Source organism: Lathamus discolor, chromosome 3 (genome assembly GCF_037157495.1).
Source record: "Lathamus discolor isolate bLatDis1 chromosome 3, bLatDis1.hap1, whole genome shotgun sequence".
Lineage (NCBI taxonomy): Eukaryota > Metazoa > Chordata > Aves > Psittaciformes > Psittacidae > Lathamus > Lathamus discolor.
The window spans coordinates 136,462,125-136,489,120 of record NC_088886.1 but is presented as its reverse complement, the minus strand read 5'-3'; the positions used below and the strand labels follow the sequence as shown (position 1 = coordinate 136,489,120).

At 62.7% G+C, this 26,996-nt stretch overlaps 3 protein-coding genes across 10 annotated transcripts; 1 reads left to right on the top strand and 2 right to left on the bottom strand.

The window, feature by feature from the left end:
- Positions 1 to 278: 278 nt before the first annotated feature.
- Positions 279 to 12,514, top strand: R3HCC1L (R3H domain and coiled-coil containing 1 like). 3 transcript variants are annotated; one of them, XM_065672036.1, is made up of 7 exons: positions 279 to 360; positions 6,088 to 7,514; positions 11,060 to 11,235; positions 11,351 to 11,421; positions 11,540 to 11,635; positions 11,802 to 11,942; positions 12,122 to 12,514. In XM_065672036.1, the coding sequence occupies exons 2-7, from the start codon at positions 6,102 to 6,104 to the stop codon at positions 12,175 to 12,177; spliced, it is 1,953 nt and encodes a 650-aa protein (XP_065528108.1). In that variant the 5' UTR covers positions 279 to 360; positions 6,088 to 6,101; the 3' UTR covers positions 12,178 to 12,514. The 3 variants fall into 3 exon arrangements, with proteins under 3 accessions (XP_065528108.1, XP_065528106.1, XP_065528107.1); XM_065672034.1 differs by lacking the exon at positions 279 to 360 and adding an exon at positions 705 to 764; XM_065672035.1 differs by lacking the exon at positions 279 to 360 and adding an exon at positions 2,407 to 2,474.
- A 1,043-nt stretch (positions 12,515 to 13,557) lies between these two features.
- On the bottom strand, positions 13,558 to 19,303 carry LOXL4 (lysyl oxidase like 4). 3 transcript variants are annotated; one of them, XM_065672921.1, is made up of 14 exons: positions 19,015 to 19,303; positions 18,637 to 18,815; positions 18,275 to 18,486; positions 17,687 to 17,725; positions 17,381 to 17,597; positions 17,065 to 17,248; positions 16,648 to 16,802; positions 16,228 to 16,395; positions 15,867 to 16,029; positions 15,497 to 15,740; positions 15,129 to 15,244; positions 14,897 to 15,033; positions 14,636 to 14,747; positions 13,558 to 14,523 (listed from the first exon to the last, which is right to left on the bottom strand). In XM_065672921.1, the coding sequence occupies exons 1-14, from the start codon at positions 19,286 to 19,288 to the stop codon at positions 14,453 to 14,455; spliced, it is 2,271 nt and encodes a 756-aa protein (XP_065528993.1). In that variant the 5' UTR covers positions 19,289 to 19,303; the 3' UTR covers positions 13,558 to 14,452. The 3 variants fall into 3 exon arrangements, with proteins under 3 accessions (XP_065528993.1, XP_065528991.1, XP_065528992.1); XM_065672919.1 differs by having other exon boundaries at positions 18,275 to 18,489; positions 19,015 to 19,288; XM_065672920.1 differs by lacking the exon at positions 14,636 to 14,747 and having other exon boundaries at positions 19,015 to 19,288.
- A 2,729-nt stretch (positions 19,304 to 22,032) lies between these two features.
- PYROXD2 (pyridine nucleotide-disulphide oxidoreductase domain 2) lies at positions 22,033 to 26,660 on the bottom strand. Of its 4 annotated transcripts, none has more exons than XM_065672033.1 (16): positions 26,443 to 26,660; positions 26,003 to 26,022; positions 25,702 to 25,795; positions 25,549 to 25,622; positions 25,292 to 25,438; positions 25,010 to 25,163; positions 24,778 to 24,839; positions 24,568 to 24,665; positions 24,011 to 24,152; positions 23,801 to 23,935; positions 23,629 to 23,701; positions 23,363 to 23,519; positions 23,101 to 23,255; positions 22,868 to 22,974; positions 22,641 to 22,761; positions 22,033 to 22,424 (listed from the first exon to the last, which is right to left on the bottom strand). In XM_065672033.1, exons 1-16 carry the CDS (start codon positions 26,597 to 26,599, stop codon positions 22,354 to 22,356), a joined length of 1,767 nt encoding a protein of 588 aa, XP_065528105.1. In that variant the 5' UTR covers positions 26,600 to 26,660; the 3' UTR covers positions 22,033 to 22,353. The 4 variants fall into 4 exon arrangements, with proteins under 4 accessions (XP_065528105.1, XP_065528102.1, XP_065528103.1 ...); XM_065672030.1 differs by having other exon boundaries at positions 22,868 to 22,944; XM_065672031.1 differs by having other exon boundaries at positions 25,549 to 25,795; positions 26,433 to 26,453.
- Positions 26,661 to 26,996: the final 336 nt, after the last annotated feature.

Sequence of the window (26,996 nt, the reverse complement as noted above, 5' to 3'; positions counted from 1 at the left end):
GCGCAGACAGCGAGCCTCACGCCTGCCTGGGTCCCCTGGGCTGCCCCTCTCCCCTGCCAGCGCTCGCCGTGCCTGTGGGAGAATCCAGCCCTGCTCCCCCATCCTTCCCCCGCCGGTGGAGGCCCGCTCGGGAGTGCTCTGCAGCACCAGCGCGTCATTAGGAGCCGGAGGATGCGCCGGCCACGGGCACGTTCCCAGCGCTGCCCAAGCTGCGAGTGCGAGAGAGCGAGCGGAGGGGCCCCGCTCCTTACGTGCGGGGCACAGGCGGGCTGCGCCTCGCCACGCCGCGGGAAGGAAGCGGAGCGAACCGGCGCAGACACCTGCCCGGGCTGCGTGCCTGGGCGGCCGGCACGGCGGGAGGTGACCGCAGCCCCGGCAACTCCCCGGTGCCCCGGGCAGAGGGGAGCAGGGGTCGCTCTCCCCCCTGCAGCCCCGTGTCCATCACCCCCCAGCCTCGGAGAGTCCTCCCCTCGGTGGTGCCTGGGGCAGGAAGGACCGCGGTGGCCCCGAGGATGCCCGTGATGGTCCCAGCTCCGGGAATGCGCAGAGGACCGGGGAGGACACGGGGATGCCAGCGTGGAAGGGGGAGCAGCGGGGGCTGCCCCGCCGGGTAGGAGCGGCCGCCCGGGGAGCGGGGCCGGGGCCGGTGCCGCACTACAGGTCCCGGCGCTCCCCGCGGCGGGGCGGGATGGGGCGGGCTCGGAGCGGCGGAAGCGGTGGCGGCGGCGCGGAGCGGAGCGGCGGGGGACCCGGCGCGGCCACTGGTAACGGCGGCGGCCTGGCAGGCGGCACGGCCCGGCCTGGCTCGGCTCGGCTCGGCTCGGCTCGGCTCGGCTCGGCCCGGCTCGGCTCGGCTCGGCTCGGCTCGGCCCGGCTCGGCGGGGAGTTCGGGACGGGGGCACAGCAGCCCGCGGTGCGCGCCCTGCCCGGTCCCAGGGCTGCACACTGTGCCTGTCCCGCTCTCCCCCCCGACCCCGTCCCTCACCCCGGTGTCCCAGCCCCGACCTCTATTCTCTGTTCCAGCCCCCACCCCACGTCCCAGCCCTGACTCCCATCCGCTGTCCCATCCCCAGCCCCTATTCCCTGTCCCAGCCCCTGTTCCCTCTCCCAGCCCCAACCCTCACTCCGTGTCTCAGCCCTGACCCCCACCCCATGGCCTAGCCTGGTCGCACTCTCCTCTGGCACTCAGCCCCTGGTGCACCCAGATAACATGGCACATTGCACACCCCATAACTCTCCCCAACTTATTGAGTCACTGAATGACACTGTCAGGGACAGCCTTGAGGGCACAGGAGTTATACAATGTCCCCCGGTGCTTGGTGTGCTGGGCTCCCATGGCTCATAAAACATGTGCCCGGTGCTCCCAGGTGCTGGACGCTGTTTTTCACAGCTGCCTGCCCTCGGCATCCCCTCCATCCTTCACACAGCTCTGCGTGCAGCCCGCTCTGTGACTGTTGTAGCCCTGGCCTGTCCCATGGGATGATGCTGGTGACCAGCTTCTGCCCTTTGTGCATTTTGGGGTGGTCACCCCAGCCACCTGCTTTTTGAGTGCTCCACAGGGCTCTGGGCTTTGCTTTTCAGGCTGTTCCTGCACACCAAGTGGCTGCCTTGGGTTATTGTACCTTAATTTTCCCAGACTGGTCTCAGTTTGTTTCCTACCTGCATTTCCTACATTTCTCAGATCCTTTAAATGATTTCCCTATTCTGGCCAGTGTTTGCAACTCCTCTCTGCTCAGTACCGTCTGCAGATTGAATTACATTTCACTATTCAAGTGGAGGCTTGGGAGATGGTATAGAGCAATACTGTGAAGTTCAGCTAAAATGGACCTTGCTTGCCTTGTCCAAAAGCTTTGTCCACTAATTCTTCTGAAATTCCTCCTGCTGGGCAAGCCAGTGTCCTTCATCCGGGGCCCCATTGCAGTGGGTGTGCAGGCTCCTTCCTCTGCGGGTTGTGTTCTGTGCTGGGGTTTATCCTGCACTGGCTCCAGGTTTATTACCCTTTCTCACACAGAAAATCAGTGCCTGGTTTGCGCTGCCTGTCACCAGGGCCCTGGTTTCTTCCTGGCACCGCGTCTATGTTGGCGGGTCCATGGGTTCATCTTGGCACCGCCACACTGGCCAGGTGATCGTGTCTATGTGGAGATGCTGGTTTTGCTTTCCCTGCAGCTGTTTTTGCGAGGGCTCTGCCTCATTTGCATTTTTCTGGTTAAAAACAGTAATTTTGCCCTTTTGAGTCATCTTTATTTTTGAGCCATCATTAATTTTCTTTCCCTCCTTGTTTATTAATAGATCTTTTCACTTTTGTGCTGATTCTGCTGGGTTTATTTGTAAAGTCCTTTGTATTCCACTTAGCTCTCCAGCTGTTAACTCCTTCTGCTGGTTTGTTGTCCCTTTTCTCTCCTGCAGCTGTGAGCGGACACTAGTGACTTACAAACCTCCTCCTGTCTGAAACTGTTCACCCTCCTCTTGTCCAGGTATCTCCTAAGAGCACTGAAAATTAAAGGCACAATTGAAATCTCTTTTTTCTTTGCGCCTTTGATGCCCTTGCTGCCTCCTCCCATAGCCAGTGTTTGCTCCAGCTGCTGGAGAACATTCTCCTGGCAGCAGCGGGGACAGGGCTGTCTTAAAGCCCATGGGGCTGTGGGCAGGCATTGAACAGGATGCATCTCTGCTCCTTGAAGTGCTTCGCCTTGCCTTGTGCTAGCAGCACTGTGCTCTTTCCTTTTCTCTGCCTTTCCCTGTCAGGTATCCAGTCTCTTCCCTGGCCCTGTTGCCTGCTGTGTGGGCCAGGCGGACTGGCTTGGGTATCTCTTGGGAGCAGGAGAGGTGCAGGTAGCCAAAACCCCAGACGGTCCTTACCCAGGCTGCTGGGCACCGGTGTTGTGCACTCAGCGAGCGTGCCAAGGCACGTGCCTGGCATGGGATGAGCCCTGCAAGTGGCGGCTTCCCCTGTGGGGCTGTTTAGAATCTCCTTGTACCTGCCTTTTTATTGGTCCTGTGCTTGTGTTTATTTATTTTTCCCCCTCCAAAGAGCCCAATCTGTGTCAGGCTGTAAAGAGTGACATTGCGGGTGCGCGAGCTGCGTGCCGAGGCTGCGCGCGGGTCCCCCAAGGCTCCCGGTCCCGTGCTGCCATCCCTGTTCACTGTCAAGGCTTTAAGGTTATCTGCTCTATTGATGGGAGTATGGATTGAGTGGAATTAGAAACCTCGAAGGCTAAAAATACAGCTCCCTGCCAGGAAATGCGGCAGCCTGCTGGGAGGGCGCTGGGTGGCACCGAAACTTTTCTGGGAACTGGCACGCTCCATGTGAACCCTGCAGCCCCGCATCTGTGCCTCTTCCCAGCTTCCCCAAGCGGGACTGTGGTCGGCATCTCTGCTGGTGGCAGAGGCCCTGGCTTTGCCACTGGAGCTGTGGTGTAGGTGTCCTCACCTGCTGGGCAGGGATGCAGATGATGGAGGGCTGGCGATGCGCTCTGCAGTGTGGTCTGTGATGTGGTCAGCCCTGTCTTGCTGTTGTTCGTGGGGCCCTTCCCTGGACAGGAAGGGGTGAGAAATTGGGGAGAAAATGCTGCCTGTAGAGAAGAGGAGGCAGCGTTTCTCTCTAGAGGAGAAAGGCAGGCTGGCACATTGCCTGAGCAGCTGCTCTGAGGCCTCACAAACTCATACCACAAGCACAAGCTCCCCATGAGCCACATAGTCCTGGGGATGGTGTGAAGGGAGCCTGTGCCTGTAGGGAGCTCTGGCCATCTTCTGGCTGATGCTCCAGCATCCCCCAGTCACACCAGGCTGTGTTGCACTCGACTAGTGGGCATTGTGTGCCAGGCAGCTGGGCAGGTCTCCCACCACCACTTTTGCCATGGTACCATGGCATGCCTTTACCTGCTTGGTGCTGTGATGCCAAGCCGGCTTCGAAAAGCAGGGCAGCACTGAAGGCATCATGGGCCCTTTTGGGGCTGTGCTGGCCATTGCTGCCTGGCTTTGCAGGGTGAGCTTGGTCCTGTCCAGTGTAGTGTGAATGAGACCAGAAGGCAGGGCTGTTGCTCTGCCTCCCAGAGCGTGTAATCGGTCGGTGCCGACGCGTGGCTGTGGCATCGATGAAGTGTGTAATAGGCTGGGGGCAGGAGCTGTGCTGCCCTGTGGGGAGGAAACAAAGTGCTGCAGCGCTTGTTTGCCAGCGTGGGCCAGCCACCACCTTGTTGTGCTTCTCCCAGGGCTGCGGGATGCGGCTCTTCCCCCTCAGCGAGCGGCAGGCAGAGGCAAAGCTGTGTGGGGAGAGGATGCTCCCAGCACCAGCCGTATGGCTAATGCCGCACCATCTGCTTTTGGAGGGTGAGGCAAGGTGAATGGCAAGCTTTCGAGGAGCCCATAAATTCTGCATGTGAAGGCTCTTCTTGGAGGTGACTTGGGATGTGCGTGGAGCAGTGCTGCTCCTGCCTGCTCCCCATGCTGGAAGCAGAGCCTGGAGGGATCAGTGTTCCTCTCCCCGAGCTGTTTGGTGATATCCCATGGGCTTGGCTGGGAAAAGTCCTTTAGCAGAATGTGCTTCAGTGCAGTTGGAAGCTCTGTGTGGTTGGAAATAGTGGTGCCAGGGGTCTACTGGTGCCCCCTCCTCTCCTGCACCCGGGCTGCCGCTCAGTGAGAACATGTATAATGCCTCGGTCTTGAAAAATGACTAATCCAGACCTTGGAGGGTTTGTAGGATACGTTCCTTTCTCGCGGTCGATAAAGTGGATCGTTCTGCCAGCAAAATTAGTGTATCAAAGAGGGGGGAAAATGACAAGAGCTGCGGAGACAGAAAAATGGTTGGGGCAGCCCTGGGACTGTGTCCAGCATCCCTGCGGCGCCCGTGCCTGCACCTTGTGCCACAGAGGTGGGCAGGAGTGCACTGGCACGAGGCGCAGGCACGGATGCCGCGGTGATGCTGGGGAGCACTGCCTGCCCTGGCTTGCCAGTGGTTTCCAGAGAGCCGCGAAAGACCCATCCATCCATCAGGCTGAGGGAGCCGCCTGTCCACCCGTCTGTCAGGAGGAGGGGATGATGCCGTGTGGCACGGGCTGCCCCGGCCGCTTTCCAGCCAGTGGTTGGCCTCCCCTCGCCTTCCCGGCACCGCTGCTGGCTGTCGGTGAGGGGCTACAGGGAGCGTTCGCGCCTTGGTCGGGGGCTGCGTGCAGGGGAGGCTAATGTACCGGAGGTGCCTCGGAAATGAGAGCCTTGGATGGGTTCCTGGCCCTATTGATCCGCCGGCAGTTTATGCATCCTGACATTCATAATCTCGGTCGGCGCTGATGGTCCAGATTAATGGGCCTGGGGGCTGTCCATCCGTCACTTCACATTAATTACTGAAGAGGTGTTTTTCCAGTGATTTACCTGACAGCGGCCTGTGATGAATCCCCCTAAATGGAGTGGGCAGTGATTAATCACGGGGCCCCAGCCCAGCCCCTCTCTGCCTTCCCCTCAACCGCAGCGCAGCCCCCCACGCCATCCATCTCCGTAAACTCTGTCTGATGCATATTTATAGGGACAGGGGGCCTGGCAGCTTGTGGTGTGCCTGCTTCTGCCAAAGATGATGAAAAATAAATCTCTGCCAGGACAGGGCAGCAGGTGAGCGGGGCTGTGGCATGCTGGGGTGGCAGCCCTGGGCCTGGGCTGGGGTGTTCCTGAGCTGGAGTTGTGTTTATGGTGTTCTGTGGCTGCCACCAGCTTCTCAGATTTTGATGCATGTATGGTGCAGGCTGTGTGTCCTGCTTCAGCTGTGGATGCTGGCCCCTGGGGTTCAGGCAGCAGCTACCAGGGTGGAGCAGGCATCCCAGTGATACTGGGAGGGTTTCCCTGCTTCACCCAAGCCTGGTAAATGCCACCAAAGGTTGTAGGGCTGCGGAGTGCTCCAAGTGCCAGACCCCTCTGTAGACCTGCTGTGGTGGGTGCAGTGTTGGGGCTCTGCTGTCCATTGCTGCGTGTCAACTGCTGTTGGAGTGGGGGTGGGTGCCAGGCTGGACCCCAACCTACTGACCCGGGCAGGGGGTGCCCACCATGTGCCCGGTGGCTGCTGGGCGCAGGCAGGGCAGTGACACTGTCTCTCCTTGGCAGGCAGCGGTGGCACCATGCAGCAGGAAGCTGAGGGCGGGCGGCCGCGCCGCAGGAAGCCCGACATGGCCCTCTATGTGCCCAAAGCGCGGCGGGAGAGAGCAGCGCAAGCAGCGGGCAGCGCACCAGCCGGGCAGCGCCGGGAGCCTGAGAACCACCGCCTGGCGCAGGACATTCACCAGGCCAGCGGCGAGGGGCAGAGGCAAAGCCCCCGTGCCAGGACACAGGCGGGCAGAGTGGCGAGGAGGGAGAACAAGGGGGATGCTGGCCCAAAGGAGCCACGGGCAGCCTCAGCTGGCCACAGCTCGAGGCTGGGAGGCAACTGCCCCATTGCGCCAGAGAGCCTAAGAGCATCACCCAGCATACAGGAGCCGTGCCTGGATCCGGCTGTTGCCCAGGACAAAGCATCCCACAGTGAAGGACTTGTGGGGGTCAGCCACGGCCGGCAGATGATGAGGACTCAGCCTGACCCTCCATCCACACTGAGTGCCCAGCCTGGGGCCATGGAGGCTACCCCCAAGCCAGGGGGTGACCCCGCTAGCTCAATGCCTGCCACTAGCCTAATGCCAGCATGTCAGGTAGGGCTGAGTGGTGTGCCAGAGATGCCCCCAGGACCAGCTAGGGATATATCCCAGATCCCAGGAGAGGATGTCCTGCAGCCGGCAGGGCTGGGTGACCCGGGCAGTATGCACAGCCTGGCATGGGAGGCTGTGGGTCTGAAAGCCCAGGAGAGGGAGTGTGGGGGTTCTCTTCAGGCAGGGCAGAGTGAGGGCTGTGCCACTGGGGTGCCAGAGGATGAGGAGAGGTGGGGAGGAATGGCAGAGCGTGCCTTGGGTGCACCGGGAGCCAGCTGCCAACCTGAGTGCTCAGGGGGTGGCATGGACGATGCTCCAGTGCTCCCAGGGCAGAGCATCCCGGGGCAGGGCATGGGCAGCGCATCCCAGCTTCCACCTGGCAAGGAAGAGAGCAGTGCATGTGCTGGGCATCCCAGTGGGGAGGGAGACCCAGTGCCTGCTGCGGCGGGAGTGGGCAGCCATTCTGCCTGCACAGACAGCAGCACTGGGGCTGAGAGCGGCTGCCTGGGTGCTAGCGAGGAGCTGGCGAGTGGATCATGGGATGGGGCACCCTTGGAGAGCCGGGAGCCCCCAGCGCCCCTGGAGCTGCTGTGCCATGGTGTAGAGGAACTCGCGCCCTCGGCCTGGGTTGAGGAGCCCGCGGGGGCAGATGAGGACGCAGGCTTGCCACAGCAGCACCAGTGCAGCCAGGAGACCAAGGAGGAGGAGAGGGGTCTCCGTAGCAGCTCCACAGAGGAAGAGCAGACCAGCACCAGTGCCAAAACCCCAAACGAGGCCAGCCCGGGTGCCGAGGAGAGCTGGGACATGCTGTTCAATGATGATGGAGACTGCCTGGACCCACGCCTGCTGGAGGAGGTATGTCCTGCAAGCCAGCACCCGTGGGTGGCTGCTGCTGTGGGGACAGGGGTGCAAGGGGGCCAGTTGTCCCTGTGTCCTCCCAGGTGGGTGCATGGGGGGGCAGGCTGCATCAGGGCGTATGGCCAGCCTGGCTGTAGTGCCTGCTGGTACCATCGGCTCTCACTGAGGGCACAAGCTGCCTGTGGTGCCAGGGATCTCCACCTTCACCCCTGTCTGGTTCCCATCCTGTCCCCCAGTGCTGGTGAAGGCTTGGGGAGATCTTCCCTTTTACAGTACATAAAGTGCACCCAGTAAAACCTGCTTGAGCACCGTAAACTGCAACTGCACCCTTGTGAAACCAGGGCTGGTGATAAAGAAATGGGCTGAGATGTATGGGCTCCTATTGAAACAGCAACGGGATGTTTCCTCAAAACCACGGCTTCTTAATCAGCTGTGGCTCATTACCATCCCCTCCTGCATGCGTGCAGCTGGATTTACTACAATTAGCTGCTTAGCACGAAGACCTACTCTGTTTTCCTGCTGCTTGTGAGGAAGGCTCAGCCTCTGCAGCGAGGCTGGATATCCCTTATTGCATTTTAAATCAGTAGCGTCAACACGGTAATTTTCTGAAAGGCATTAACGTGCCCGAAGTAACAAACAGCGCTAATATTGGTACCTCCAGTGTCTGTCCACCCCGGGCTGGAAGCAGGGTGTGAAGTAGTTCATGGTGCCTGATGACAGCATCTTTACCAAAGGGCGCTGGTACCCACCTTGTCCATGGGGCTGTGCTCTGGCTTCTGTGCCCTCTCTGAGCCCAGCGTGGGGTTGGGTGTGGGGCACATGGGGCTTGCCTCTGGGGCTGCTTGGAGGGGGACATGGGAGGGTGTGGGTACCCCCATCCCTGCCTGTCTCTACCCCCCCCTGCTATGGCCCCAGCAGGGAGGTTGTGGTGAATGCTGGTGTGAAGGACACAGTGCTGCTGCTCTGAGGGCGCATGTGGTGCGGGCACTGGCTTTCTGTGGGATGGCACGGTGGGCATGGCTCTGTCCTTGGATGCAGCTGAGCAGCTGCCTGGCCCTGGGAGGGCCCATGTTACGGTGCAGCCATAGGTTGCTGTGGGCAAGGTTGTGCTGTGCAGCACGGGTGCTAACTCCAAGGAGATCTGGAGTATCCACGTTGGCTTTGAGCGAAGTTCGAGCTTTCCAGGGAGCTTCCCCAGATGGGTAAAGAAGAACCTGAAAAGGGGGGTTATTGATTAAAACTTCCCATCTTCACCCCCTGCAGGTTCCCGTGCTGAGCGTGGTGCTTCCGGAGCCCTCTGAGCTCTCGGCAGGCAGACGTGGCTGCTGAGGTGGGGCACAGGCTCTCGGGGTGAGGGAGCTGTTGTTAATTAACAGAAAGGACAAGCAAATTAGTAACGTTCTTCCTCGTAACTGAATCCTTGTGCGATGCAGATAGCTGGCAGAGAGCAAGATTTATGACGTTCTGCATGGAGGAGAGATTTCTGATAGTGGGAGGCTCTTTAATCTAGCAGGAGAAAACACCATAGCGAGATCCATTGCCTGGAAGCTGAAACCAGACGAATGCAGAGCAGAAATCAGTTTGAGCACAGAGGATAATTAAGCACTGCGACCATTTCTGTGCGGGCTTGGAGGACTCTCCACGAGCCAGTGCAGCGAGGTGGGGACCATGGTGTACGTATGCCGGGGCCATGGTGTGTGAGTGCCAGCACACCTTCCCTCCAGCTCTGGAGGTGCACTCTCAGCAACTGGGAGGGAGTGGAAGGAAGCTGCCACAGACCCCTCTAACGTGCTCTGGTGAGGGTCTGCCTTTAGCGAGCAGCAAGGTGTGATGTGAAGGCTTTGTTTTCCATGGTGCCGTCTCTGCTGCCCCTCGCTCCGTCTGTCAGCCGTACCCCAGCTCCTGCTCCCTTCCCTGCTCCATGGCTGGGGGGCTCTGGGCACGCTGTGTGCCTGGGCTGGCAATGCAGGGGGACCTGTTGAGCTGTGCCTGCTGCACAGCTGAACCTGCGGCCAGACGGCTCCTGTCCTTGCTGCCCCACCACACTCGGTGATTTGTGAAGGTCAAGGAGCGCTCCGGCACTCTGTGCTCCCGCTCTCTAATCATCTTCCCTGCGCCTGGCACTCCCCGAGCGCTCTGCTCCCTCAAGCGGCACCGCAGGGCTTCATCCTGCCTGGGGATGGCTCCTTCGCTTTCCTGAGCAGGCAGGGGTGCGCTCGGTTAAAGGGTGATGGTGGCAGGGCAGGCGGCTCTGCCAGCAGTGCTGGCCTGTCCCGTGAGCTCCATCACTCAGCTCTACCCTCCGCCGGCATCCAGCCGCCCCAGCAGCACCCCCTCACCTGCTGTGAATCCATCTTCCCCATAAAATTGTCGGAATGAGCGCTTTTTATTGAGTGAGCTGGCTGGGATTTATGGACTCTTCCAGCCACGGTGTGTTCTGCTACGATCGCTTGGGGGATCAGGCTGGGAACCTGGCTGAGTTATGTACCTGGTCCCTGGCACCATGCTCCAGGGCGGACGGGGGAGCCTCTGATGGCTTTGGGCTGTGCCTGGCCCAGTGTCTCAGCTGCAGCACCCTTTGCCGTTGACAGGGTGCAGTTTGGAAAGAGGGGTGCAGGAAGTGATGCAGGGTAGCTCACTGGGCAGAGAGTGGTGCAGGGGGGCATACTGGCATCGATGCTGTGCGGCAGAGGGGAGTAGGGGGCAGCTGCAACCCCATGTCATGGGAGTGGGAGACTGCTGCCCATGTTTTGAAATGAAGGTTGAAAAACGGGAGAGGTAACAAAGTGTACAGCCATCATCTTTTAGGGCTGGAGGAAGTGCCCCACTGTGAGATACTAAAGGCGCACAAACTTTTGCTTATCAAGAAGAATTTTGAGAAGGGGCTTGATCAGCATGAGTAAGTTCCATCACGGGGAGGAGACTGGGGACTCAGGGCTCTTTAATCCAGCAGAGAGACAGAACAAGATCCACCGGCTGGGAAGCAGAGACTGACAAATTCAAAGGAGGAATAAGGCATAAATTTTAGCTGTGCAGGTGATTAACCACCAGAACTTGCTCCTCCAGAGAGCGCCGGCTTTTCCACGTCGGCAGCTGGGGTGCTGATGGGCTGCTCCAGTGCATGTGCTGCAGCAGGGGCATGCCAAGCCCAGTGCTCCTGCATGGCAGGCAGACATCAGTCTTTCCTCCTGGCCTTGCTGTCCTACTCCTTGTGGTTCCCCAAATGTATTTTGGGTCACTGCAGAAGGAGGGTTGTGCTTGGGGGTGCACGCACTGTGTCACTGGTGCCATTCCTACTGTGTCTCTGGTGGGATTGCAGAGCACAGCAAGTGGAGGCATGCTGGTAATGGGAAAAGCAAGTGCATAGCATGAGAACTCCAGTCAATAACTCCTAATATCTCGATGCCATGAATCCATCTGCAGTGTTGGGGTGGGCCGTGGAGGCAGAACCACTTCCCAGGGAGCACTCGCCGTGGGTTGGGAGCAGGCATGGGGCAGGCGGGCAGGGGTTGCTCAGTGCTGTGCTTCTCCCACCCCTGCAGCTCTCAGCGGGCAAGAAGAGGCGGGAGAGCCAGCAGTCACCCCGCTTCGACTACTACGGGGCTGAGCCTGCTGCACCGGACATCAGCGATGATGAGCTGCCCCATGTCATCGAGATCTATGACTTCCCCTCTGATTTCCGCACTGAGGACCTGATGCGTGTCTTCTGCAGCTATCAGTGAGTCTGCCTGCAATACTCTTGCCACCAGCTCTGGGGTCCCCTACCTGGGCTCTGCTTCAGACCCCTGCCCACTCGGTGCTGATGCCTTGCTAAGCTTCCCTCTCTCCGGCAGGAAAAAAGGCTTTGATATTAAGTGGGTGGATGATACGCATGCCCTGGGTGTCTTCTCCAGCCCCATAACAGGTACTGCTCCCTATTCGGCGGGGGATGGGCAGAGAGGAGGCATCCCTGCCTCTCCCATGGCCAGATTGTGGGCGTGCGGCTGGCCTCACGCATGGACACCACTACTCTCTCCCTGCAGCACGCGATGCCCTCAGCACCAAGCACCTGATGGTGAAGACACGTCCACTGTCCCAGGGTACCCGTGCCTCTAAAGCCAAAGCCAGGGCATATGCTGGTGAGTGGTACCCCCCCAATGCTGGCTTGTGCCGTGGTGCTTATGCTACAGCATCTTCATCCCGATAACCAGGGAGGGACAGGACGGCTTGCATAGCTCCACAGCACCTAAGTGCTGCATCCTCCTGGGATGCTCTTACTGATGTCCCCCATCTCTGCTCACCCAGAATTCCTGCAGCCAGCCAAGGAGCGCCCCGAAACATCAGCAGCCCTGGCCAGACGGCTGGTGATCGGTGCCCTGGGAGTACGCAGCAAGCAGACACCAGCCCAGCGAGAGGCTGAGAGGAGGAAGCTGCAAGAAGCCCAGGGTGAGATGTGAATTCCCCAGGGAGGCTGTGGTGGGGGGACGACCCTGCTCATGGATATGCTTTCTCACAGGGTGCTGGGTGGGAGGGGGGTGCCCCAGGGTGGGCTACAGCCACCTCCACGGGGTGGGTACCTGTGTGGTGATGGGGACGTGGGGTTGACCCCCCTCTTGTCTCTGCAGAGAGGAAGCGCCTGGAGAACAAGCAGCGGGAGGATGCCTGGGAGGGCCGAGACTGAGCCGGGAGGCTGCACCTTCAGCCCCACTGGCAACCCGGCTGGGTGCCAGGCCCCTCCATGGGCGGGCAGGGCATCCTGCATCTCAGAGCTGGGACGGATCCTGCACCGCGTCCAAAACCTGCTCCACTGAAAGGGCTGGGCAGGATGCACGCAGGCTGGTTGGTGCCTTGCGGATGCTGTCTCCCATTGGGCAGCGCTGCCCATCCTGCCCAGAGCAGGACCTGCCTTTGGCACTGGAAGCAGCAGCATGGGGCTGTGTGGGGTGGCCCTGGCCACCTGGCAGGGCCTTTGAGTGAGAGTTTGTCCTTTATTTTGCTAATAAATATCATCTATTTTATTTGCCTGGCCGGGCTGTGTCTCTCCATGCCCCTGCGTGCCGGGGCAGGGTGTGCGTGCTGGGGGCTGCCGCATGTTGTCCATGCTGCCATGGGGATGGGTGTCCCTGGCGGGGGCGGGGGGTGAGGGGCAGGCAGGAGGGGTCAGGCAGGGCAGCAGCAGGAATGTGCTGGCAGGGTCCCTGTTTACTTCCGCAGAACCTGAACAGCGGGGCCGTTGTTGGTGCCTGGGCAGGGCTGCGTTCCCTGCCCCGCGCAGGGCTGTGATGTGGCTGCACTGCCGGCACTGGTGAGCTGGGGGCTTCCTGCCCTGCCCTGGGCGGGGGTGCAGGCAGGCGGCTGGGACCTGTTTGGCATCATCTGTCAGTACCCCAAAACCGTCCCTGTGTGCCCCAGCAGTCCTGCCCTGTAGCCCACCCACACTCCTGGGGCCAAGGTTCATGGAGTTCCCATGCTCTTTGCAGCAGGTGAGGATGGGGATGATGCTTTTCCTCCACCCCTGCCCATGGTCTGTGTTTTCCGTTGTGGCTGCCTCACCCCAGCCTGTGCTGAAGGGCTCTTGTGGCTGCCCCATGTCCCTTGGCTGTCCCCCAGCCTGGCGGCAGTGGAGCTGGTCACGACCTCGCAGTAGTGGCTGCCTGCCCCTGTTCTGGTAGTGCTGCCAGCATCTCAGGCACTGCTCCTGGCTGCCTGTGGCTCAGCCAGTGGAAATACCAGGGTCTGAAGATGCTCTCATGTGGAAAGCATCTTCCCCACCATCCGGCATCCCTTGTACCCTCACACCGTAGGAGCAAGCCTTCACCAGTGTGTGCCTTGCCACAGACTCTGGTCCTGGGCCACCCCAGCACGTTAGCACCATCCCTGGTGGCTCCTGCATGTGTGAACCACACACCATGTGTGGGTTCAGCCCAGCCTATGCTGGCTGCTGCAGCCCCCTGCCCTGAGCTGGTGCCTGGTGGTGAGGTGGCCTGGGCAGAGGTGTGCAATGAAAGGGGCAGCACTGCTCAGTAGCTGACTCACCGGAGGCCAGGCAGGACAGCGTGGGTTGCTGGTATTCCATTTATTTCCTTTTATTAAAAAAAAAATAACCAACCTAGAAACCACGGGGGGAGAGAAACACTGAGAGCAGGGGCATGGTGTCCACTGCATCCCCACCCTGTGCTCAGGAGCCAGGGCTTCAAGGGGCTGAGCAGCCCCATTCCTGCTCTAGGGCTGGGAAGCTGCCAGGGCAGGCTGGGAAAGCCCAGCATGGTGGCTGCAGCCCCAGTGGCTGGGGGGCTGGCTGCCAGCCCCTGCTGCCACAGCGCTGGCCACGTCCCCTTGTGTGCATGGGGTCAGCCAGTTCAGGGCCAGGGTGCCCTGGCTGGTGGGGACTGCTGGTGGGGTGCCAGGGCTGCTTGGCACCAGCCACACACAGGCAGCCAGGGGGCTGGTGGCTCCGGGTGGCAGAGCAGGGAGACTGCCTGGCTGGGGCCACATCACCTGGACCAGGGCTGATCCTGGCTGGGGCCTGGCTTCATGGTCCTGGTGGGGAAGAGCACAGAGGAAGGAACAGGGGATGGTGGAGTTGATAAGGGGATACCCCATTTCCCATAGCACAGCACCTTTACTGAGGACAGGATTGGTGCACAGGTGGCAGTGGCCAGGGCCTGTCCTGAAGCAGCAGGCTGAGGTAGTCATCCTGGGGGGGACCGGAGCCACCAACGTGGGGGCTGCTGTGGTACCTGGGCCCCTCTTGCAGGTCCTGATGGTGCAGGGCTGAGCACCCCCGGGCACTCCCCACCGGCCCTGGTGCTTGTCTCCATCCGCTGCAGCAGCATCAATAAATACAAAAGTCTTCGAGTCCCTGAGCTCATCGTGGTGCTGCCAGGGCACAGGGGCTGGGGTGTGGGAGCTGGGCAGCCCTGCGGCACTGCTGGGAGCGTGCCAATGCCACGGGGTTACACGAGGTTGTTGGCCAGACGCTCCCTTCGCTCCAGGTCATTCACTACATCGGCACCGTAGGCATCACCTGGGAAGATCAACGGCAGGGGTTGGTGGTGGGGGAACGTGGGACCTGCAGTCCCCCAGCCCCATCTCTTCCCTCTGCCTGCCATGCCCCTTATGCTCCCGTCTCTCCGTACTTGTGTGGCAGCCGTGCATCCAGACGCGCTGCCCATCGTACTTGCACTGGCACCGCATCACATTGTTGGAGAAGTCCGACTCTGCCACCTCGTGCTTAGGGTTCACAACCACCTGGGGAGGGTGAAGGGCAGCGCTGCTGTGCCAGGCAGGGCTGTAGCATGCATGGTGGGGTGCAGAGCAGCACCTCGAGGTACAGGATGAGGGGAGCTGGTGGTGCCCATGCTGAGCTCCAGTGGCTCAATGCTCCTCCATCCCCATACCTGGAAGGTGTAGCTGCCTGGTGGCACATCGGTGATGTCGATCCACTGGCAGTCGATGTCGTGGCGGTAGGTGTCCCAGCACCCCACGCTCACCCCCTGCTCCCCAAAGTTGGCACAGGCGAAGCGTCGCTGCAGCCCTGCGGAAGGGAAGTGATGTGAGGGAGGGCACGAGCAGAGCCCCAGCAGGGAGCAGGATGGGGGCTTTGCTGTCAGCTCTGCAGCCGGCACCTACCCTCAGGGCAGTTGGTGTCCTCCAGGCAAAAGCTGGCCTTGTGCCCTTCAGCCACCTTGGAACCATTGAGTGTCAGGAGGTCATAGTGGGTGAAGACCTCGATGCTGTGGAAATGCCTGCAGGGACAGGGGATGAGCATGGGGCTGGTGCCCGGCTGGGGAGCACGTGGCTGGCACAGCTGCCAGGCAGCACCCATAGCTCCGAGCAAATTACAGCCCTGAAGCCAAATAAAGCTGTAATGACAGCGCTGGTGCGGATGCTGCTCATTACCCCGGGCGGGCCAGCCTCTGTGGGATGGGTGCCAGTGTGACCTGCTTGGCTTGGGGAGGGGGCAGCTCTCTGCCAGCCGCTATGCACAGGACACTCACCGGTGGCACTGGTGCCAGGTCCAGGCGTGGCGTCCCATCCTGGGCCGGAAATCGGCTCTGCCCAGGTTGTGGATTTGGGAGGAGAAGCGGAGGAGGCGGCGATGGCCATACGGCCACTGCATGTGGTCGGCGGAGCGGGAGAGGCAGCGCTCCTCATGGGCACAGTACAGCAGCTCCAGTGGCCGGTCCTCCAGGTAGGCTGTCTCCTGCACCAGCTGGGCATTCATCACCAGGTCCGGGGCATCTGGCATGGAGAGCATTGGCAGGCACAGAGCACACACTCCCTGCCTTGCAGAGCCCCCCCCATCTCTCTGTGCCAGGGGAAGGGGTGCCCTGTAGCAGCATTAATCCATGGGCTCATGGTACTCACGGGCAGTGCAGGTGACCCCCGCTGAGAAGCGCCCGCCGCCGCTGGGGCAGTGGATGGGGCCATGGCGCTGGCACTGCTGGAGGGCCAGCTCCGTGCCGGCACAGCGCACCCCGCTCATCACCACCCGGGCGGCATCGGGGCTGCCTGCCCAGTACCACGTCTCCTGGGCAGAGGAGGAGCACAGTGCTCAGATCAGCTCTTGCATCCATACCAGCACCCACCCCGCCTCCCCTGCACCTGCACTGCCACCAGGGCTTGTCCCTGCGGGCTGTCCCGTCCCAGAGCCTCTGGCCACCCCATGCCCACACCTCACATCCCATAGGACCCCTTGCAGCCCAGGCCCCGCTGGGACCCCGCTCACCTGGAGGGCATGGCTGGCAAAGCCCAGCCCCAGCTGCCTGCAGACCACCATGGCCTCGTTGAGCCCCCACTGTGCACCGCACACTGCGCCCCACTGCAGCTGCCCCTGCACCGGCACCAGCACTTCCACAACTCCCTCATCGGGGCTGCGGCCCCCGGCCAGACGAACCTGCGGGCAAAGAGGGGCTGAGCTGCCGTGTAGGGCAGGCCCCCAGGTCCCCCACCCAGCAGCTCGATGGGACAGGCAGCCCCATGCATCCAGGTGAACATCTCTGCCTTCTTCTTCCTCCTTTCCTTACAGGACCACTGTTGCCACCCCCCATCTGCATGCTGCTCTGAGCATCCACACCAGGCACAGAGCCTGGGGGCAGGGGATGTGCAGTGGGGCTCTGCAGGCTCTGGGGAGGACTCAGGGGCTCACCTGGCTCTTGAAGTCCATGTTGGGGATGTGGCAGCGAACGGCAGCATCGGCCTCATGCCGGCACCCGCTCTGTTCAGCATCCTGGAAGCGGCACTCGCCCAGGGAGCGCTCATGGCCAGTGCACCGTACCTCGCTCATGTGGATGGGCCCCAGGCCTGAATCAGAGGGAGAGTCAACTCTCCATGCTCATCCTGGAGCTGGGAGAACCCTCACCCTCCTTCCCCTCATCTGTGCATTCCCTATGGGAATGGAGCTGCCCATAGCAGGAGCAGCCAGGGGAGACCCATCCCAGTGCAGTCTGGAGCCGCCTGGACATCCCATGGCGCTCCAGCAGCACCCAGTAAATGGGGGGCTTTCCCCTTTGTGCCCCTCCAAGCCCATTGGCACCCCGAGCCCCTGCCATGCTGCCCATCTCACCTTGGCCCATCTGGGCTCCCAGCAGGGCCTGCTTTGCCGTCCCGTAGCCCAGCTGCCGGCACACCACGCTGGCTGCAGCCAGGTCCCACTGCTTGTCACACACAGTGCCCCACTGCCCATGGCGCAGCACCTCCACCCGTCCCTCGCCGGCGTGGGTGCCTGCTCGCAGCCGCACCGGCAACGCCTGGGCACGGAGAACAGCCAGTCAGCGGCTCCAAGGCATGGCCCCCCGCCTGCGCCACCCACCCCGGGGTGCCTGGGTGCTGCCTGGCTCCAGGAGCAGCCATCGGCAGGATGGGGCTATGCCGGGGCTCACCTTTCCGGGGGGGGTCTTGCTCCTGCCCTTGCCTGTGCCCTTCTGGAGGGCAGGCCCGGGCAGGCAGCTGACGATGGCGTGCATGCCGCGGGGACAGGCGTGCTGGCGGGGGGCTGGCGGGGACACCTCTGCGGGGCAGCGGGACAGGTGGGGCTCTGTGCCCCGGCATCGCACCCTGTGCACCCAGAAGCTGTTCTTCTGGCTGAGGGTCTTCAGGCTGCCAAGGGAGAGGAGCAGGGTTCTGCTGTCAGCTTGGGTGCCCCAGGCTGTCCCCCGCCCAACACTCACACGCAGGCTGAGCCCTACCTGGACTTGGGGTCCTTCAGCTTCTTGTTCCAGAGCTTCCTGCGCGTACGCAGAGCCAGGAGGTCAGGGAGGCCATGCAGAAGCTGCAGGGCTCCAGACCCCCCACCCCGTCATCATCCCTGCCCTCCCCAGCTCCCCATGGCAGGAGCTGGAGCCGTGAGGTCCTCCCACGGCACGGCAGGATGAGGATAGGTCCTCTCCCCACTGGCAATTACCATGCCAAGCTCGGCTGTGCCGTGCGCCCCGGCGGGACTGTGCGACTCCTGGCATCGGCAGGGGCTCATTATGGGTTGTATTTATAGCCCCAGACAGAGGCAGGGGCGGAGGGGCCCAGGGCCACTTGCCTCTCCCCTCCTGCACCCATGCTTTGCTGGCCATGGCTGGTGACCATCTCCACAGCACCAAGCTCTGCCCCTCCTCCAGGCCCCAAGAAGGGGACCCAGGCATGGCCAGGCCATACCAGTACACCCACCCATGTGTGCATCCCCCTCCAACACCTCCCTTGGTCTCCTGTCCCCACAGTGTGTCCAACCAGGCACCCTTCCCCACATCCTCTATGGCTGGAGTGTGGGCCCCCGCATCCCTTACCGGTAGAAGCTGGTGTCGAGGTGCTTCTCCCGGGGGAAGCCCAGCATCCCGCAGACCACACGGCTGTTGTTCCTGGTCCATCCAGCATCACACACCTGCCTCCAGCGCCCGTTGTGCTTCACCTCCACAGCACCCTCCATCACTGGCATGCTCAGCTTGGCCCGCGCCAGGATGGGCTTGAGCCGCACCTCCTCCAGGCTCAGCCCCGGCAGCTGCTGCGGTGGGAATAGGGGTGAGTACAGAGCTCCAGCATCAGGGGCAGTGTGTTCAGGATGGGGACACGGGGGCGGGTCAGAGGGACCTGCTCCAGTCCCCCTGGTGCGCCCTATGGGGCATGGGAGAGCCCCATGCCCCCCACTGACCTCTCCCAGGTGATCAGAGGAGATGGCCTGAGGGGAGCCGCCGGGCAGGCGCTGCCCCGAGCACACCACGCCGGCATCCTCGCCGTGGTGGCAGTCGCTGGTGCCCCACCCGTTGTGAACACACTCTGCCAGGGAGCTCTCGCTACCCCCACACCGCACATTGTCCAGCCAGATGGGGCCTGGGGGACACATGGCAGGGATGGGGGGCACCGCTGGGGGGGCCCCCATCTCCTTCCCCATCACTATGGGCTGCATCCGTGCTGCCCACACCCCCAGCTGCCCACACCCTCAGCTTCCCAGGCAGGCTCCCCCCACCAGCATTAAGCACGCTGCACTTGCCAAGACCCCTTGTCCCCCCATTCCCCACCTGCCCCATACCTTCCCCTTGGCCGTAGGTGGCACTATGGGTCCAGGTGATGGCCGCGGTGTAGCCCAGTTGCCGGCAGGCGACGGTGGCCACATGGAAGTCAAAGCCATCGTCGCAGACAGTGCCCCAGCGCCCCTGGTACAGCACCTCCAGCCGTCCCTCCCCGGCCGGGCCCCGCGGCCCCGCCAGCCGCAGCTGCACCGGGGCAGGCTCCTGCTTGCTGAGGGCCACCCGGCACAGCAGCAGCACCAGCAGGATGGGGCTGGCACCAGCTGGCATCACCATCGTGCTTCTGGGGCCGGGATGCCTGCAGACAGTCCGACACTGAGCACCTGGGGACCGCGGCAGGGTGAGGGGTGCTGCTGCAGCCACCCTGTGCTTCACGATTTGAGGGATATCATACCCCTTTGCATGGCAGTGACATCCCTGTCCTTGCTCTGCGGGGGACGCAGGAGCTGGTCCCTGCCATGCACAGCTCACAGCACCCCACAGCTCTCAGCGTCCCCCATCCCGAGGCTCTGCCCCAGCCCCACACCAACCTGCCCCTCACTGGGGGTACCCGACCCTGGCACAGCCCTTCCAGACACACACTGCCCCACGAACACCACTCGGGCCCCTGCTGCTTCCTGCCTGCCGCATGTTTCAGGGCTCCACAGAGCCCCCTTTTATCCGCCACCTGAACACGAGAGTCCCCTCCCCATCCTGTACACAGCCCCTGTCCCCCATCACCCCACGTCTCCTCGCATCCCCACTAGTGGGGTTGCTCACCTTCCCTCCAGGTGCCCGAATCCCTCGCCGGAGCCACCCGCAGCACTCACCGTGGCCGGGGCTAGCGGTGCGGGACGGGCAGCAGCGTGGGGCAGGCGGCGCCGAGGGGAAGCTCCGCCGACCTCCAGCGGCTCCTGCTGCCGAGCACCGCCTGCCGCCGCTTTTATGGTGCGGCGGGGTGGGACGCACCGGGGGAGCCCACGCTGCCCAGGCCGGCCCTGGCCCCCCCGCACCGTGCCTGGAGCCCAGCCCTGCACCCTGCCTCCCTCTGTCCCCATCTGTCACCCTGGGGAAAACCTGCCCCAACCCCTCTCTCTCCCCCACCATCTCGGGGTGGGGGGGGGTCCAAGCATCCCTGGGATAGCCCTTACCTGCCGGGAGTCTGGAAAACCTCCCCTAAAATAAGCCCAGTGCCCCCAGTCAGGGATGCTCACCTCCCATGCCCAGCGCTGCTGTACAGTGGGGCTGGTTCCCGTCCAGGCAGAGGACGCTGCCACACTAGGGACACCCCAAAAGGACACCCCCTGTCCCTTCCCACCCCACGCAGCACCTCAAGCAGTGGCCTGGAGCTGTTGCAATGGACCCAGGACTTGGGGGACACACAGACCGGGAGCCTGGAGCACGGTCCTCCCAGGGCTCAGGGCATCACCTGAGCCATCCCTGAGCCGGGCTGGCTGTGGGGGTCCGCAGGCACATCCCCCTCTCCGTGGGACGTGGAGATGGGGGATGTCCCCCCCGACCTGCCCCGGTAGCAACCTCCGGCTTGGGGTGCTGCCAGTCCCCAGGGCACCCCGCTGCCCACACAGCCCGCAGTGCCACGCCATGGGACGGGGATAAACAGGAAGCCCTGTGCCCTTGCCGTGGCCAGGGATCGGCCAGGAATGTGCCGGTGGCCACCGGGCTGTTTGTTTGGAGTCGAGGCAGCCGGTTCCTGCCGGGAGGAGCCAGGATCAACACAGCTGGCCGGGAATAGCCCGTGAGCTCATCGCCACGTCCCACGGGAGCCTCCAGCATCTCTGGGCCTGCAGGGGTGCACGGGCCGGGACCCCCTCGGGGGGCACACTCATCCCTATGCCCTAGCTGGGTTCAGGGACATGCTGGAGCCTCTCTTGGGGTAGGGGTCCGTGGCTGGCCCCAACATAGGGGCACGGAAAGCCCTTGGGAAGGGCAGGGCTGTGGCCAGCTGTGTAACTCGTGACTCACTCGTGTGTCTCAACGGTTTTGAGCTCAATTACTCAAGCATGAGGTGAGAAGCCCGCCCAAAGGCCCCCCAGGGCACATACCGACAGGGGTGCAAGGCACAGGGGCGCAAGGCAGGGGGTGCTGGGTCCCGCTCCCAGCTCTACCTCTGTTCATGGGGACAAGGGGGGGTCCGGTGGTCTCTCCCACAGCTGCGGACCTGCCAGCCTCAACGCGCAGCAGTGGGGGCACCGTGTCCTGCTGCTCAGTGTTCCCGTGGAGGTGACCCCCTGCACTGTCACGCCTGCTGCTGCCACCCCTCGGGGCTCAGTGGGTGCCGGCACCTGTAACCCCTGCAAGCCAGCAGCGGCAGCAGATAAAAATACCCTCCAGCAGCAGGGCAGCCCCGTGCGGGAAGCAGTGGGCAGCGGGGGGGGTGCGGGGCTATTCTCAGAGGGCTGCGGGACTATTCCTGGCCGGTCAATATTGATTCAGCCAGCTCAGGTGCAACAGCTCAGCCTGGAAGCACCGTTTTTAGGGCCCGTCGGGAGGCGAGGCGGGCGCCTGAATTGGGAGCATTGTCCAGGGGAGGAAGAGGGCAGGGAGAGGATGTGAGCTCTGTAATCTGCAGCGAGCGGCTCCCGGCAGCAGCCCGGCAGAGGGGCACACCCTGCGCCAGCGAGAGCCACTGGGATGCACAGAGCATCTTCCCTGGGGATGGAACACGTGCAGGCAGTTCCCAGCAGGAATGGGGGTGTGGGGCATGGAGGGGAGCTGCCAGTGGTGGCTACTGCAGTCTTTGAGCTGCTGGTGACTCCAGGCAGCAAAGCAGGTCTCAAGAACCAGCTCGGTTCCCCACTTGTTCTAGGTACCTCGGGGTGGTCCAGCCCAGCCTGGGTGTGGGTGGCTCCAACCAGAGCCCTACATGCTCCTGAGCCTGCATCGGTGAGGGGAGAGGGTGAGGAGCTGGTTGTCCCCATTTGCTGTTCTAGGACACCCCCATCTCTGACAGCTCACCCAGGGCGGCATTGCCAGGCACAGTGCAGATGGCACTAGGAGCTGCAAAACCACGGCAAGAGTGCTCAGGACAGAGCCTAAGACAGGGTTTATTTCCACAGCTATAGGCAGGGGCTGAGTGATGCTTGCCATGGCCAGCCAGTGCCCAGGAGTGACCCAGGCAAGGCTGGACTGAGGAGTGCTGGGAGTAGCTATGTGTTCAAGGTGCTGGCAGCAGCTAGGAGCACATGGGACCTGCCAACCTTCACCTCCACAAAGCTCTCAGAGGCTGCTGCTGCCTGTGGTGTCTGGGAAGCATGTTGGGGATGGGCAGGGCTCTGCGTGGGATCGACACAGCTCACTGCAGCCACAGCCCTGTATAGGCGAAGCTGGTGTCATCACTGCCATCACAGGTGCCTAAAGTCCTGGAGTGCCACATGGGCAGCATTGCGTCCTGCACCTCCCATCACTCCTCCTCCTGCAAAGAGCAGAAATGGGCAGTGGTGGGCAGCTCCAGACCCAGGAGATGGGGTGCAGGGCTGCACCAGCAGAGCTGCCCCGTCTCCCTGCCCCTGAGACTGCAGAGAGAGCAATGGACACACTCCCCCACCCTGATGCCCTTGAATCTCTTCCACACATCCCCATCCGCCTTCTGCAGCTCCCCAGTAGGGTCCTGGCTCCCAGCACTGCTCACCAGGATGGGCTCCACTTCCACACAGATACAAGCTGGGAATTGGGGACCGGTAGCCTGAGTAGGATGGTGCTGGCCGGGCAAAGTACAGCTGGTCCAGAGACATCCCTCCATGGAAGATGTTCTGCAAGGAGAGCTCTATGTGAGCTGGCTGTGCCCGGCCCAGGGCTGTGTGCGCACTGGAACAGGCACGAGAGTGATGCTCAGAGCTAAGCCAGCATGGTACCTACCCCACCAGGCAGCCCAAAGATCCTCTCCAGGTCAGGTGGTGTCAAGATGTCTCTGCCGATGACAGATGCCTTGAACCCTGGGGCATAGGCTTCAATGCAGTCAAACACTAGAAAGGGGTGGAGGGATGGGCACGGGCATGGCAGCCAGCCCCTGAGCAGCTCCAGGGCAGCTCCAACCCCAGGAAGAGACCAGCACTGCTGGTGTTACCTGGGTCCATGTATGCATTACATACCTGTGTCCGCATATGCATTTCTGGCCTGCTCATCCCAGTGCTGCCCACCCGCCAGCACGGAGGGGGTGTACTGGGTGAAGAGGGATACAACATGACAGCCCTGTGGGGCCAGCCCTGGATCCAGCACCGAGGGGATGCAGAGCTCGATCATGGGCCTGGGGGAGCAGGACATGAGCCAGGCAGGCAGGAGACCCAGCCACCCCAAACCTCTTCCCCAGCACCCTTCCTTGGTGCAGCAGGGTGTGCTGGTGTGGGCTCCTACCTGCTGGAGGGGTGCCCATGGGTGGCCTCAGTGAAGGCCTGGTGCAGGAGGTGGGTGCCCTCACAGTTGAGATGGATGGAGCACTGGTGGTGGGGCAGGGGCTGGCCGTCGCGGGCATTGGGGGCAGCCAGGAAGCTGGGCAGCCGATCCACTGCCACTGGGAATGGGTGATGGGAATGGGGAAGTGGGGTGCAGCCTCATGCTGAGCCTGGAGCCAGTGTCTCTCCAGCAGGGACAGCGGCAGAGGCGGCCCTGCCGACACCTACCATTGATCTTGGTGACCGGGGAGCATGTGTCAACCTGCTGGATCCGCCGGACAAAATCCTTGGGCAGCTGCTCCTAGGGTGGGAGACGCCGGTGCAGAGGCTGGAGGTGAGGGGTGGTGTGGCCAGCGGTCACCGCCATGCCGAGCCCCCAGCAGCCCCCTGCACCCCGTACCTGGGGGATGAGCTCCAGGAAGGTGATTTGGGGGGAGGCATTGGACAGCACCAGTTTGCTCCTCACCTCCGTCCCGTCCTGCAGCACAACGCCCTGCGCCTGCCCGTCCCTGCCCAGCAGCACATGGGACACGGCCTGGGCGGGCAGAGGGGACAGGACTTCACCAAGAGCATCCCCACTGCCTGCAGGCTGCCCCCAGGCACCCCGTACCTTCTCGGCAAAAATGTGGGCTCCCCTGGCAGCTGCTGCACGGGCAATGGCTTGGGACAGGGCTCCCATCCCACCGGACACGTAGCCCCAGGCTCCTCGCCGTCCCTCCAGCTCGCCCATCACATGGTGCAAGAGCACATAGCTGTGGTGGCAGGACCCCAGGTTAGCCACCAGCCAACGTGACAGGTTGGTCCCCTGCACGGGCACAGTGAGGATGGTGCCACAGCCCCCACAGATGGGATTATGCCAGCTCATGGGATGCCAGCTCAGTTACAGGCAGCACCCACTGGTCAGGACTTGACCTGACCTGGGGACAGAGGTGTTCAAACAGCAAAGGGGATGGTGAGGATCACTCAGGCGACCATATAGCAGGGATGGGGGGCAGCCCCTTGCCCAGCCCCAACCCCTGAGCCATCCGGGCAAGGCTGAGCAGGCAATGGGAGAGATAGGCAGCTGGGCAGGGCATAGGGTACTGGGCTGCAGCAGAGCCAAGGAGCTGCTGGCACAGGGGATGACATGGGGGAAAAGGCAGCCACCCGGGGGGAAAGGACCCTCACCCACTGCCCGGGGTGTGGGGGCTAGCCATGGCTCCAATCACCGCATCAGTAGCCAGAGTTGCCTTCAAGGGCTCCGACTCAAACCACTGGTCCAGGATCTGGGCCAGGAATAAAAGAGAACATCAGGTTTGGGGCTGGGGGCTCCGCAGCACCCTCGCAGGCAGGCAGCAAGGCAGGTGGTGGCTCCACACTGCCACTGCCAGCACTCACCTTGGAGACAGGGGCTGTGAGCACCTCGTAATAGCGGGGCAGCTGCCGCCCCAGCGCCAGCCCTGGGGGTGAGAGGTGGTGTGAGACCTGCATGGCTGTGCCAGGGCAAGCTGCCCATGTCCAGCTGGGTCTGGGGGTCAGGCATCAGGACCAAGCCCCCAGCTGGGGCTCCTGAGGAGCCTGGGCCCTCGGGAAGAGCAGCCATCAGGGTCTTCCAGCATCCCAGATGTACCTGCCCTCAGCAGGAGCCACAGGGATCGCAGAGCACTGAGCCGCTGGAGCAGGGAGCCCTGCCCCAGGGCAGCTGTATCCACTGGGGCAGCATCCAGCAGCGGGTCAAGGGCTGACACTAAACCTTCCATGAACGCCTCATATTCAGGATAAGCCTGAAAGGGGATAGAGGGGGACTATGGGGACTGTGCCACGCTGGGTGGGATGGATACCCTGCCGCTCCACAGGTAGGGCAGTCCCTTCAGAGGCTTTGCCATGCAGGGTGCCTGCCCCCAGGTAGTACCTGGGCATCCTTCTGGGAGAACTGAGCGATCTGCTGCTGGGTCTGGGCCCTGTTGTTTCCCAGCAGGAGGGAGCGGGGGGGGCTCCTGTCCTCCAGCAGCGGGGTGAAGGAGTAGGGGTCCCGTGGGAGCACCCTCAGACCATGCCGCTGCAAGACAGGGACGGCAGGACCCACGCTGTGCGGACAGCCTGGCAGCGGGCTCACCCTGTCAGAGTGCCAGGAGGTGCCAGCAGCCAGCGAGGAATGGGTGCCGGTACCTGCAGCTCCAGCTCGGTGTAGATCTGTGGCCGCAGCAGGCTGAGCAGGTACGATGCCCGGGAGAACTTGAAGCCTGAAAGTTGTGTGGCAGTGGGGGGTGCCCATGTGCAGGGCTGGCCAGGGGTGTGGGGACAGGGGACACACAGGGGTACCTGGCACAATCTCCTCCGTGACAGCCGCACCCCCCAGCACATGGCGTTTCTCCAGTACAGCCGTGCGCAGCCCTGCCCGCTGCAGGTAGGCAGCCTGCGGGGAGCACAGCAACACACTGCCCATCCCTCCAGGTGGGATATATCCTTGTCATCCCCAGCATCCTCTCACCAGGCATGGCCCTGCTTCCCACGGCCCTGGACGAGCCCCCAGCGTCACGGACACTGCACCGACACCCTCCCTGCTCCTCCACTATCCCCAGAGACGGAGGAGAGACAGCACCACTGTGCTCTTGGTACTCACTGCCACCAGCCCATTGTGCCCTGCAAGGAAAGAATGAGGTGAGATGAGCCCAGTGCTGGGGCAGTCCCATGCAGAGGGCACCCTGCCATGCCTGAGGCACGGGGCTGCCACAGCCACTCAAATAATGGGGTTCTGGACATGTGGATATAGGTGACAAGGCACATCCCCCCCTGTCCCCTTAGCCCTGGCCCTAATGGTGAAAGCGTAGGGGACAGAGATGCTCAAGGCAGATGCACACTGTTGGGATGCAACATGTGCCTGGCCATACCAGACCCAAGCGTCCTCCCCGGCACAAGGAGCATTCCAGGGCTCTGCAGTGTGCCCTGCACCGCTGTGGTCCCCATCCGGCCATTACCCTCCTGCCTGCCCTGAGGGGAGGGCAGCTTGGGGTCCGCACCGGCTCCCCACAGCCCAGCACTGGCTCGCTCACCCTGCGTTACCTGCCCCGATCACCACCGCGTCGTACTCCCGCTGCAGCCGGTCTGCAGCCCCAGCATGGGCCCGCCGCGCTGCCGGCGGCGCTGGGGTAAGGAGCCAGCCCCGCAGCCCGCGGGCAGCGCAGCCCCTGCCCGGTCCTGCCCAGTGCCCGGCCGCCATCGCCCCGCAGCGCCCGGCCGTGGCTCCGCCGGGCAGCCTGGACTTTGCTTCCACGGCGGAACTTTTCCCTGGGCTTCCGGGGGCACGGGGGGGTGGGGGGGTGTGGGCAGCAGTCTGGGACGGACGCTGCAACCCGGGGCTTGCAGGAGCCTGTTCAGGCCAGGCGCACGCACGCATCACTGCCCCACTGGTGCTGCCTGTGACAAGGCGCTGATCCTGGCAGAGGCTTGCTGAGGGCGTGCAGGGGGGCTGCAGGCCAGCCCCGGCACTGGGAGGGCAACAGGGTTGGACCCTGCTTGGTGCTCAGCAGGATGGAAGGTGGTCCTTGCAGACTGGGGAAGACTGCCCAGCACCTTCCCCAGTCTGTACCCAGGAAGGTGCTGGGCAGGGAGGCGGG

Excerpts from the sequence above, each read along its gene's own strand:
- R3HCC1L (XM_065672036.1), top strand. The coding sequence starts at position 6,102 with ATGCAGCAGGAAGCTGAGGGCGGGCGGCCGCGCCGCAGGAAGCCCGAC. Across the intron at positions 11,236-11,350 it reads CGTGTCTTCTGCAGCTATCA|GAAAAAAGGCTTTGATATTA; the intron begins GTGAGTCTGCCT and ends TCTCTCCGGCAG. Across the intron at positions 11,636-11,801 it reads CAAAGCCAGGGCATATGCTG|AATTCCTGCAGCCAGCCAAG; the intron begins GTGAGTGGTACC and ends CTGCTCACCCAG.
- LOXL4 (XM_065672919.1), bottom strand. The coding sequence starts at position 19,288 with ATGGTGATGCCAGCTGGTGCCAGCCCCATCCTGCTGGTGCTGCTGCTG. Across the intron at positions 16,803-17,064 it reads GGGAGCCCAGATGGGCCAAG|GCCTGGGGCCCATCCACATG; the intron begins GTGAGATGGGCA and ends CCTCTGATTCAG. Across the intron at positions 14,748-14,896 it reads CAGGCAGCTACACCTTCCAG|GTGGTTGTGAACCCTAAGCA; the intron begins GTATGGGGATGG and ends CACCCTCCCCAG.
- PYROXD2 (XM_065672033.1), bottom strand. The coding sequence starts at position 26,599 with ATGGCGGCCGGGCACTGGGCAGGACCGGGCAGGGGCTGCGCTGCCCGC. Across the intron at positions 24,666-24,777 it reads TCACAGCCCCTGTCTCCAAG|ATCCTGGACCAGTGGTTTGA; the intron begins GTGAGTGCTGGC and ends TTCCTGGCCCAG. Across the intron at positions 24,153-24,567 it reads CCCCACACCCCGGGCAGTGG|CTATGTGCTCTTGCACCATG; the intron begins GTGAGGGTCCTT and ends CTGCCACCACAG.